The sequence below is a fragment of the Mixophyes fleayi genome, chromosome 11 (assembly GCF_038048845.1).
Source record: "Mixophyes fleayi isolate aMixFle1 chromosome 11, aMixFle1.hap1, whole genome shotgun sequence".
Taxonomy (NCBI): Eukaryota; Metazoa; Chordata; class Amphibia; order Anura; family Limnodynastidae; genus Mixophyes; species Mixophyes fleayi.
The window spans coordinates 90,561,607-90,573,857 of NC_134412.1; the positions used below are offsets into that span (position 1 = coordinate 90,561,607).

The 12,251-nt window shown below is 41.8% G+C and overlaps 1 protein-coding gene across 1 annotated transcript in view; it reads left to right on the forward strand.

Moving 5' to 3' along the window:
• The window catches only part of DISP3 (dispatched RND transporter family member 3), a 96,358-nt gene that overhangs the window by 65,093 nt on the left and 19,014 nt on the right, over positions 1 to 12,251 (forward strand). The window contains exons 11-13 of the mRNA XM_075190205.1: positions 1,707 to 1,829; positions 2,524 to 2,660; positions 8,852 to 9,033. Of these exons, the coding sequence (XP_075046306.1) occupies positions 1,707 to 1,829; positions 2,524 to 2,660; positions 8,852 to 9,033 (442 nt within the window). The remainder of the gene's footprint in view (positions 1 to 1,706; positions 1,830 to 2,523; positions 2,661 to 8,851; positions 9,034 to 12,251) is intronic.

The following is a 12,251-nucleotide window of genomic DNA, read 5'->3' on the forward strand; positions in this document are numbered from 1 at the left end:
TGTGATTCATTATTTGTGTCCCAGCCACATTATATTAAGAAAAATGCAGATGTAAGGGTCTGTGATGGACACAGGGGTCGTCTTGTGGGTGTTGGATTCCCTTTTAAATCTCACGCACTGGCTCCGAGGTGCCAACTTGTTTCTTCTTTATTAATCTTGAGTAGGCGTGGGCGGCATGAAGATTGATGCTGTAAAGAGACTTCTGTATCTTTCATCCCATCGGGAAGCTGTGATGAGGAAGCTGATGGGCTTATCTGAGATCTTGCCCAGTGACTGCCTGGCATATGTTTATTCTCAGTGCATCATTTATTAAACCCTTTTCCTGGCATACAGCTTGATTTCCACTCTCTCTTCTTCCGGAAAACTTGAAACGAGAGGAGCGGGATGAAAGCGACCACAAGAACCAAATGAGACTGGATGAAACAAAATTGTTGTTGACAGGCACCGGGGAGATGGCTAGACGTCCCTCAACCCCAGTCTTCTAAACCAAATGTATGCTGTACCAGTTACATTGTCATGACGGACGGACTTGTCCTCATGTCTGTATGCAGAGTAACAATGTGTTACTAACTTTAGTTCCTGAAATTGGCTAAATAACACAAGCAATTAACATCAGAGTGGAACTTAGACTCAGGATATTTTATCTTAATTTGAATAAATTATTTCAATATTCTCTTGTATAAGGAAATTGTACCCCTTGAGTATATACAGAGGCATACCTCCAACTGTCCCGGTTTTTGGCTGAGCATTCCCAATCTGAGAGGTGCTTTTATACATGAACACCAGTATGCTTATAATCTACAGTAGAGTTTATACAATCCCTTATACTACAAATGGGTTACTCATAGATAATGTAATAACTATACTAGATACTAATAACGTCACTTAGCGATGTCTTTACAGGTGATCATGTTTACTTAATTACTTGGTGCAAAAGACAGAAATGTGCTGTAACCCGTAACAACCAATCGCGTATCAGCATTTAGCGGTTTTATTGTAGGCCACACCCCTGGCAGGGCGGGATTTCCAGAAATGGAAATGAGACTAGTGAAAGTGTTTTGCTAAAATCACATAATTTGGCTCTTTTTTTGTTCCTACATTATTATTAACCTCAATAACATTCATTTCTAGTCATTTTTTGTCAAGTGACAAGAACACTGCTACCCCTGTTTCTGTGTGAGCAATGGCGCTGGATCTCCTGGGGAGGGAGGTACTTATGGAATCCAAAGCCTGCGAGATTCGACAACGCAGCGATGACGTTTTGCCTCTATTCAGATCCAAGGATGCGCGACATTAAAGAGCCGGCTCAAGGGCCTACTCTGATCCCCTAAGTTCGGGTGGGTTCAGTTTTCAGAAAACCGAGCCCGAGCACCTCTAATTATTATATGACAGTAACCACTGTTTAAATGTAGTACAGCATTTAGCCAATGATTTTATGCGAATATGAAGACGTAGTTCAACAAACAGATATTCAAGCTGTATCCAACACCTAACGTAGAGGGATCCATATTTTGGAATCCTGGACATCACTGAGGCACAACGTCGCTGGCTCTTAGTGAACGGACATCTTGCATTCTCATGGCGGCCTGCATTGTGTGTTGGAAGAATGGGTCGGCCAAACTGTCTCTATTTAAATGTTGGTGTATGATGTCATCGTGCAGGATTCATATGCGGAATGATGTCTTAGATTTTGTTTGTGTTAACAGGTTTGTTCCAGGAGAAACCAAGAAGCCTTCAAAACAACATTCGGACCTCATCAGACAAGAAGAAGAGAGGGCCACTGTCTGCGTGGAACGCAAGGACTGCCATGGGTGACCCCGGACACGAAGGTGAGTGGGAGAAGGCACTGGAGCCTAATACTTGTCCTGCTCATGTACGGTAATTTGCTAGATACACTCTGCTAGAGAGTGTATCTAGCAAACAATTAGACCTTAGGGCATTATTTACACATTTAACCCAAAACTGAAATAAAATTCAGAAATCAGAACTTATGCTTTGGTTTGTGAATGTTGTAGCCATCAGTGACAGTTGTAGATAAAACGTCATATTTAGAGATGGCCAATGAGCGGCCCTGGGGCCTCTTGCAGCCCTCTGAACCTGCACCTGCGGCCCCCAGCTCCTTCATGCTTTATTGTCAGATCATGTAATACTTGTTTAACATGCCTGCTAATATGTTATTACAGATAGGTGTCTCTTTCTTTGATTAAATGTGTTGTTTTATCTTATTATTGAGATTAAGGGTAAGATGTGTAAGATATAATGACACATTGGTTGACATTTAGGAAAACTGCCACTTGTGTAGCTGAAAAAGAAATTAAACGTATAGCAACCAATGAGATTCTGTCATTTTTCTGGCAATACAGTCTAGTAAATGAAAAGTCTGATTTTTTTTGCTATGAATTACACAATTAATTGTGCACCAGTTTTCAGAATACTTTTATACGGTATACCTTTTTAGCTGCAATGTTTAGGGTTAAATAGCTTTTCAACAGCCAGCTGACCTATTGATTGGTTCCTGCTCAGATTTGCAGAGAACAGTGTATGTCACCAGATGTAAATGGGAGAAACGGACTACAATTTACCGACTGTCGTTTAATGCAAGTGCTCCAACGCCCTGGCAAGCAGCCCTGCCCGGGGACAATGACGTGACCTCTTTTCAGGTAAGAAAACGGCTACTTGGTCCTTGACCATTAAGGTGTTCAGTGATATCACTGTGGGCTATAGAACTATAGAACTTTACAAACGTCATATTGAGAGAGGTCTCCACTCATTTTTACATGGGATGGAGACCAGTTGCAGAGGCTTTTGTTTAGAGAGGGTGGGCACTTATATTAACCTCATCACATTTTGAGAAAAAAAAATATTTGAAAGTCAATGTAGTATCTATGAATCGCAATCTTCCATTGCAATTTTACTTTCTGTGTTATCTCCTTCTTTATTTCATTCTCCCTGTCTGTCTGCAGCTCTCTGTTTAACTCACTCTGCCTCACCTACCTGTCTCATTTACCCTCCATACTAGACCTGCTTCTTTCCACTGACCTTGCGGAAGTGCATGCAGGGAATCCAATCTCCTCCCATACCCAGCCAGTCACATGACTGCTTCACCTGTCACTCAGTCTCTTTAATTGTTGTGAACATAAGCATTGCATACAGCCCCAAATGCTCAGCATCCAATATAGTCTGGAATGGACATCACACAATAAAGCCCCTTGCACCAATTATATAAACTTGTGTCCAGTGCACAATACAGGACCATACCGAGTGGGGTGGGTATGTGGGGGCAGGGCTTGACGAATATCATCATTTGGCCCTGCCCCTAAACAATTGTCACAATTTGGCCAATTACAGCAGGGGTCGGGGCTAAGATGACGCAATATTTGCGTCATAAAGCCTCGCCACTTATCTATTGCAGGGGCGAGAACCGGGAGGTCTCCCAGAAATGCGGGAGTCTCCAGACATTCTGGGAGAGTAAGCAACTATGCGTGAAAGAAAAGAAGCTAATGAATCTCTAGAGACTGAAGTGTCTTTTACATTTCTGTCTCCATTACTGAAGTCAATGTTGTCTTACCTGTCAGTCTTTGATTAAATCTTGGTCTCCATGAAAATGGCCACCTACATAGGCATCAATACATGTGTCCCAGATACACAATACAAAATATTTGTTATACAATCCAGCCTCATTAGCTCAGTACATAATACAGCACCTTGTCCCATGTACGCAGTATAGCCAAAGGTCCAGACACCAGCTACACAATGCAGCTTCTTGCCCCGGGCATAGTATAAATCCACAAACCCATACAATACAGCCCAATCTTCCCAGCATAAAATATAGTTCTCTCCCCCTGGGATATAGTACAGCTACATGCCCCAGTTAATAGTATATCTCCCAATATACCATAACTCCCAATAGTTATCCAGGCAAATAAAGGGTTAACTAGACCCACCGACTTATGCAAACCACACATCCAATACATTACCCGTCCACTTGTTAAAGGGGTTAAATCAGAGATTTCTCCTGCCTTAACCAGTTTAACGCTGGACACTGCAGTCCCCACGAACTGCGTTGTGATCCAATTTAACGAGCTGTGTAAAGTTTTGCTTTTCACCACCAGCCTTAAAGAAACTTCCCTTTAGCTTACCTCCATCGCAATGTTTATGCGCGACCTTAGCTGTGTATGCGCATTAGCCGCTGGGGCCAGATCCGCATTCCGCCGTCAGCGTTAGGCTGCTGGTGAAGGAGGTTTTAGTTAGTTTAGGAGGGGGAAGGTTCGTCAGGGCTGACCAATGAGCCCTGGCGTTATAAATTAGAGTGTCAGGGTACAGCGGTATGCAGCGATACCAAATGATCACTCACCACCAATACTAAATAGACCCCATAGTCTTACAGAAGACATATAGTAGGTTAGATGTCCATGGCTATAACTCTGTGGCGTAACTATTTCTGCTTGCGTATTTTGCACCTTTTGATACTTCTATGGCAAAAAAATGTTGCTGTTATTAAACCTTCTGAACAGGAAAGTGGAGGTATTACCAATAGCAACCTTCAGGTATAATTTATCTAGAACATTCTAAAACATGATAGCTAGAGTCTGGTTGGTTGCTATGGGCAACACCTCCACTTTTCCATGTTAGGAGCTTTAGTAAATCTACGCCTTGGTCATCGTAGAAGAAATCCTCTCCGCAGAGCAAATTTCCTGTCTGTAATTCAATACAAGGCCAAATATCTTAAGATGTGTGAAGGTGTGGGGACATGTACATGTATATTTGCAAATGCTATTAGAAGCTCTTTTATATAAAACAATTTGCATGTTACATTTAACGGCCCTATGAAAAATATGAGGCGGTAATATATGAGGTATTATGGGTGTATATGAGGCTATATATTGGAATATGAGGTATTGTGGGTGTATATGAGGCTATATGTTATACTATGAGGTATTATGGATGTATATCAGGCTATATGGTGGAATATGAGGTATTGTGGGTGTATATGAGGCTATATGGTGGACTGTGAGATATTATGAGTGTATATGATTCTGTATGTTATACTATGAGGTATTATGGGTGTATATGAGGCTATATGGTGGAATATGAGGTATTATGGAGGTATATGAGACTATATGGTTGATTTTGAGGTATTATGGGTGTATATGAGGCTGTTTGGTGGAATATGAGGTATTGTGGTTGTATATGAGGCTATATGGTGGATTATGAGGTATTATGGTTGTATATGAGCATATATGGTGGACTATGATGTATTATGGTTGTATATGAGGCTATATGGTGGACTATGATATATTATTATTGTATATGAAGCTATATCGTGGACTATGAGGTATTATGGTTGTATTTGAGGCTATATGGTGGACTATAAGGTATTATGGTTGTATATGAGCATATATGGTGGACTATGAGGCATTATGGTTGTATATGAGGCTAGAAGGTAATATGGTTGCATATGAGGCTATATGGTGGACTATAAGGTAATATGGTTGCATATGAGGCTATATGGTGGACTATGCGGTATTATGGTTGTATATAAGGCTATATGGTGGACTATGAGGTATTATGGGTGGATATGAGGCTATATGGTGTACTATGAGGTATTATGATTGTATATGAAGCTATATAGTGGAAGGTGAGGCATTATGTGTGTATATAATGCTATTTTGCCCTCCCTCTAGATAGCAAGCTCTCACTGGCAGGGTCCTCTCTACCTATCTTATGACTGTCTACTGTCCGTCTCCTTTTCATGTCCCTGTCATGTCTTTTGTTACATTCTGTTTGAGTCCTCACAGTTTTACTCACGTCCATCTGTGCTTTTATGCTTATTGTATCAGCTATGTCCTATAATTATAATCCCCAATACCCTGTTAATGAATTTGTGGCTACAGTGTTTCTAAAACTGGCACATACTGTACCCAGCACAGAGAATTATCCAGTTTGTTGAGATTGCATCCACGTTTATTTGGCTGCTAAATAGCTGATATGTAAAGCAAGGGAAAGCTGTGTATTGCAGATCGGGCTTGGGGTAACATGTTGATACACAGCTTTTTCTCATTACCAGAGATTGACATCTTTTTAGCGCAGATAAAAAGGCGCCCGTCGGCTGTTTCATTTCACTTGTTCTGCTGTGGACGGAGAAGTATTACATTAAAAGAGAGACATGAGCTCCCTCGTTTGAAATAATTTTCTGTTGTACGGAACTATTTTTATAAGCATTTCAAGCAGCGCTTGAAAGAAACATCTACGGATGAGTACCTGAGGATTAGCTTGAATATTTTAGGATGAGGAAAATGTGACACTGGGCAAAGGATAAGGATTTTCTTGGCAGAGTCCTCAAAGTGCAGAGCGGTTATAAGCAGCTCATGTCTTGCCAAATATTCTGTGTGATACCGCCTCACAGCTGATTTACATCAGTGCCGATAACACAGTAAGGCAGCTTGCACAAGTACTGGATGTCCCTGGATTGCCGTGTTGGGATAAACATAGCATTTTAGTCATTCTGGAAATATGTCGGCATGAGTTGGATTATGGGTAGGCAGCAGAGGCAGGGTCCTAGGGTGCAAGGAAGATTGGGGGGGGATGCTGTATCAGCCTAGACTGCAGTAAGGAAGGCACTCCCAATGCCACCCAGCTACTTCCATCAAAAGGGGCAACATTTTGCAGTAAAGTGGCACAGTAGTTAGTATTGTTGCTTCACAGGCCTGGGGTCATGGGTTTTGATTCCAATCAAAGCATTATTTGCGTGGAATTTGCATGTCCTCTGCTTGTTTGCGTGGGTTTCCTCCGGGTGCTCCGCTTTCCAACCCACACTCCAAAAATATACTAGTAAGTTAATTGGCTGCTGACAGCGGGAACACGGTAATCGCGCCAGGAGAGCAGCGGGCTTACCAGGCAGCCCTGCCACCTCGCCTGCGTCCAAATTTTGTTCCGGTGCTGCCGATAGGGTCCTAATATTACGAACACCCACTCTGAACAGAGCAGGTCTGGGAATAAGCACGGGATACGGGGGAGCAGTATATGTGCAAGCACAGAGGGGAGACGCTGGTGATCTCAGCGCCGTCCCTGGGTGGGGAATACAGAATGTAAGCTCCTCTGGGGCAGGAACTTAGATATTCTCTGTACAGCGCTGCATAATATGTACGCTCTATAAAAACAGCTGCTAATAAATAAAGCCCACAGTTTTTTCCATCAAAGTATGAGTTTATCTGTAAAAACGTGATTAATTGCACAAAAATAGGTGTATGATATCATAAAAAAGGAGTCTGCAGGAATTTATTACACATATGTTTAAATGTGTTAAGTTCCGTCTCTAAGTAAATTGGCAAGTTAGGGACTCAATAGGGAGCGAGGGGAAATAGAAAGAAAAACTAATTTAAATTGTAATTCGTTAGACTAAAACCTACTCTGAGCCATCATATGTCTCTGTACCTATAGTCATTATTAAGCAATTTACAAGTTTAATTTCAATATTGAATTTAATACTGTGAATCTTTTTGCTGGAAATGGGTTGTTATGAGACGTAACATGTATCAGGTTGCAAATACACCTTGTTAATGAATGTTATTACTACAGAACGCTTTTTGTAAGAAAAAAAACACATTAATATTAACCTCTTACCAAATTAATATAATGCAATACCTTGTAAGGTAATACAACTATACAAAATGAAGACTAATCTCCTTCACATCCAATTTCCCATATTATAATTTTCATATTACAGAATATTACAAAAAATAGGGACAAAAGTAAGAATAATCATGGCAGCCATTTTGTTGAAGCCAAAGTTCATTAAAACAATTGCAGATCTCCACAAAAATCTTAGGCTGCAGACTGTGTTACAGTATTTTTATGCAGGCAGCAGGAGGAGGTGCCTAGAAGAAGTTTCCTCCTTCTAAAACATAGAACTGTCGGAATTCCAGTGTTGGGGGGTTTCTAGGCAACTGGAAACCCCAATAAGGGCGCCACTGATTGATTGGGTTTTCCGTATAAGATTTTTTAATCATCTGTAACAAGGTGTGTAAAATACATTAAGACATATTTAAAAATGCCCCGTCTTTCCCAACAATGCGTCTGGGGTAAGCGCAGGGGTTTTACAGGGAGGTTTCCAGCTCTGATTTTCATCAAAATATTCATATTCTATGTGCATGCATACCCTACAAAGCTAGTATCTTTTATTTTTATTATTTGATTATACAGCATATATAGCAAAACTCATATATACTTCTTGCGATGAAAATTCTATAGATCACATTGTCCTGAAAAATGAGACAGCGATAGGGCTATGTACAGTTGCCGGGCAACAGTGTTAATTCACATTTTAATCAGTAGTCAGGTCTAGAGGTTGGATTTTGGACACCCGTAATTCCACCAAGCATTTGCTAAAGCCACTTTTCATTACCAATGTTCTTCACAGTGATTGTAGGAGGGGATATTAGGGAATCATATTTGTGTATGGCAGCAGACCTGGAGAGCCACGGGTTGGCCCGACCTGACATATAGTTTGTAGGGGAGTGAGTTGATCTAAGTTGGACACAGCACTCCGCCAACACTGCGCTGGGTCTCAGAATTAAACTTGCTTAAATTTATTAAAAGTTAATTTATTAATTTTATTAAAAAATAAAAAAAACATTCTTAATTGTCTAGTATTTTAAAATAATAAAAAATAAATGATAAAATAATTGTTATCAATTTAGGTTGTTGCCAAGTGAGTGCCCGCTACCAGGAGTGAGTGCGAGTCACCCATACTGCCCAGTGTTACGCTGTTTAAAGGGCTCGCAGTACACAGCACACTCAGGACTAAGGGTGTCTCATTGTAAATATTTGTTTTCGTTAATCCATTGTCTAGGTGTATAAGATTCCTTACGGTAACTACACCTGGAAGCTGACAGCTTGTGTGTCCACCATAGGGCTGCAGGGTGACATGTGTCCGAGGAAGTGGATGATCACCTCGTCAGCGTGCGACACTCGCAGAGGATGGAAATTTGACTTCAGTTTCTATGCTGCAGATAAGGAGCAGTTTTCTGCAAGGTAATGACCTGTTACTGTCTGCCCTGAGGTCAGCCCTAGCCTGGGAGTGACCCCGCATGATCCCCGCAGCCCAGACATTGGTTCGTCTTCGGACGTAAGTCCCGCTTGCCGTATAGTGTGTGAAATAGCTGTGTGCATGCGCCAGACCGGGACTTACGCCAGTGAACGCAATTCATGTCCCCACGCAAATGACATTTCCGACTGAAGGAAACGGGGGAGGGAAGGGGCGGACTATCGTAGCCAATTTACAGTAAGGGTGTGCCGAGGATACGCACATACGCCCAATTCAAGTTCAGGGCATCTCTTAGGTACGTGTTTTTGTAGCCGTATTATTTACACCAGCTACAGAGCAGGTGCAAGTGCTGACTAATGGTGATGACTACATGTATGCATGCGGAAAGTAACGTTTAGACAATGATTAGACACCCAGGGCTAGATTTACTGAGCTGCGGGTTTGAAAAAGTGGGGATGTTGCCTATAGCAACCAATCAGATTATAGCTGTCATTTTGTAGAAAGTACTATAGAAATGAAAGCTAGAATCTGATTGGTTGCTATAGGCAACATCCTCACTTTTTCAAACCCGCAGCTTAGTAAACCTAGCCCCCAGATTCAAATTGAAAAGTTACTTGAGATCCACTTGCACGGGCGTACGTTCATACCAGTTATGTGCACTTCTTTTAAACACAAGTTTCGTTCACATATCGTTTGAAGAGGAATCAGGCCCATCGTATCTGTCTTAAGAAGATCGGTTCTCAACCCTGCTCCCACCAGTAATAAAATTCACAAACTTTCCACCCGCATTTTACTATATATGCTAAATGACCAAACCAAATCAGACTTTACAAGATGCATGATTTTAATGTATAAACTGGTATTTTCTCTTTTGATTTATAAATATGAAAATTACCTACCTAGCAAAACATATCAGTAGCGTCTCTTGGAACACAAATGGTCCATTCTCTCGATTTCCCGAGCCACGCACAATCCACGCCCTTTGTTCCACCCAGCCAGCACCGTATTTACCCGTGGCAAGCGGCTCTGTCTTGAGTGACCATGAGATGCCCGTAAAAACCCTGAGAATAAGGATCCCAGGCTGGCAATATCCATGTATAGGAATCACTATTGGGATTAGCATGACCGAAATCTATCCGAAAATGACAATCACGCAAAGCGGCTGCCTGGCTATGGGAGATATATCAGGATGTATCTACCTTGACCTTGCCAAAATCTGCCTAATTATACCTTAACCTGATATCCACCTTAGATACACCTTTGATTTGTAGGATGCTGCTTCTTTATTGCATGGTGTGTGGAACTGTTATAGAGAATGCACAATGTCTATAGCTATGAAATTGTCGCTTCACATTCTTGTAGCTTATGACAAAGTGACCCACATGGTGATCAATGTGTCACTGTTTTGAAGTTGCATAATAACCCGTTAGTAGAAATGCATTGTCAGGTTGTACTAACGACTGTCACTCTCCCAGCCGAGATCACAACAGATCCTGCAGCTACAGTGCTCCCAATTTACAGGGTCTGAAATCCAGACACTTTCCGCTCATGATAATCTGTATATCCTAAATGGCCAAACCTCACTGAAGGTCATGTTTACGTTGATTATCTGCGGCTCTCCTGAATCTTCACACATTGCTCACTCAATAAAAATACCCCGGTGTGCTAAGTGCAGTGAAACGGTTAACAGCGCGTCAGACACACCATGACTTTGTCAGGTGAAGGTTGAGATTGTTCACGGACGGAGAGAGAGGTGACAAACAGTGATTGGAGATGCAGAGAAGCCAGGAATAAAACAGAGAGAAACTTGACAGCGGCAGATAAAACGGGTTCATCAAGGCAGAGGTCCAGATGAGCTTAGATTAAAAAAAGCAGGAAGTTGGTAAAGAAAACAAGGAATCATAGCAGACAGTCAAACAGCATTTTTCAGCTTTCCTGCATCACTAAGGGTTAATTATTATATAGATTGCAGCCAGGCCCGGAGCTCCCATTAGGCAAGGTTAGGCAGTTGCCTAGGGCGCCGGGCTCTGGAGGGCGCCACAGAATTAAAATTACTTTAAAACTGTGCAGCGACCGCTGACCATACCTTTCACGGCCGCCGTACAGCTTCACATACATCCACGTGGAGGGGAAAGGGGCTATGGATCACCACCGCCGCCCTCCCCTCCAACAGCTGATGGGACGCTCCGTCGCCTCCCCTCCACTCACTGACTGTCGGGCGTGACATCATCATCACGGCCCGACAGTGTCAGTGAGTGGAGGGGAGGAGGCGGAGCAGAGAGGAGCAGCTTTATGGAGGCAAGATAAGGTAAGGAAAGACGGGGGGGCGGATTTTGAAAGTGTGCCTAGGGCGCCAAGGACCCTAGCACCGGCCCTGATTGCAGCAACATTGTATCAACTAAGTAAAATATATATATATAGTTCTGGCTGCCTGCAAAGCTCTACTATGAGGAAGGGAGGGAGATGTAAAAGCCCAGACTTCTATCTTTTCAAACTGAAATGATGCATGTTGCCTGCAATCTTCAAAACAAGTAGGTGGATCACAACAATTTTATTATAGGCTTATATTTCTGTAACATGTGAAGATTAGGTTGGGTTAAGGCTTACTTCGTAGAGTGGAGCAATGCTGTCCCAGATATTTTACCAATACTTTGTACAAATGTGTTTTATTTCAAACACATACAGTACAATGGAAAATGTGGAACAAATTGGATTTTCGACACAAAAGAGCTGCGTGTGGCCTGTGCTCTAGTCTCACAAAGATATCCATGAAGTTCCTTTGCTATTTATCCTTATAATAACGATCCCACTCTCATGTCAAACCACTGTAATTAGTAGTGATTGGGCCAAATTCAAAGATATATCTCCATAATCCGTCTTATCATCCAAAGCATTTATCACCTGAGCCGGCCGAAATTGAAATTAGAAATGGGTCAGAATCGGCAATATTTTTTTGGGCCCTTAAAGACTGTTATTAATAATTTTCACATATGACTATACTTGTAAAGGTTTCCATACCTTGACAGACATTGATTTTGCATTGTATTTAGAGTTGCTGTGCAGCTGAGTGCAAGGTATAAGTAGCCTGTTCACTGTCTGTGGGAGTCCTGACGTGATATCTGCTGTGTATAGAAAAATGTCTCCCACAATCACAACTTTATCTCAAATATCTTCAATTCTGTTGAGGTCCTGAAACTTTTACATA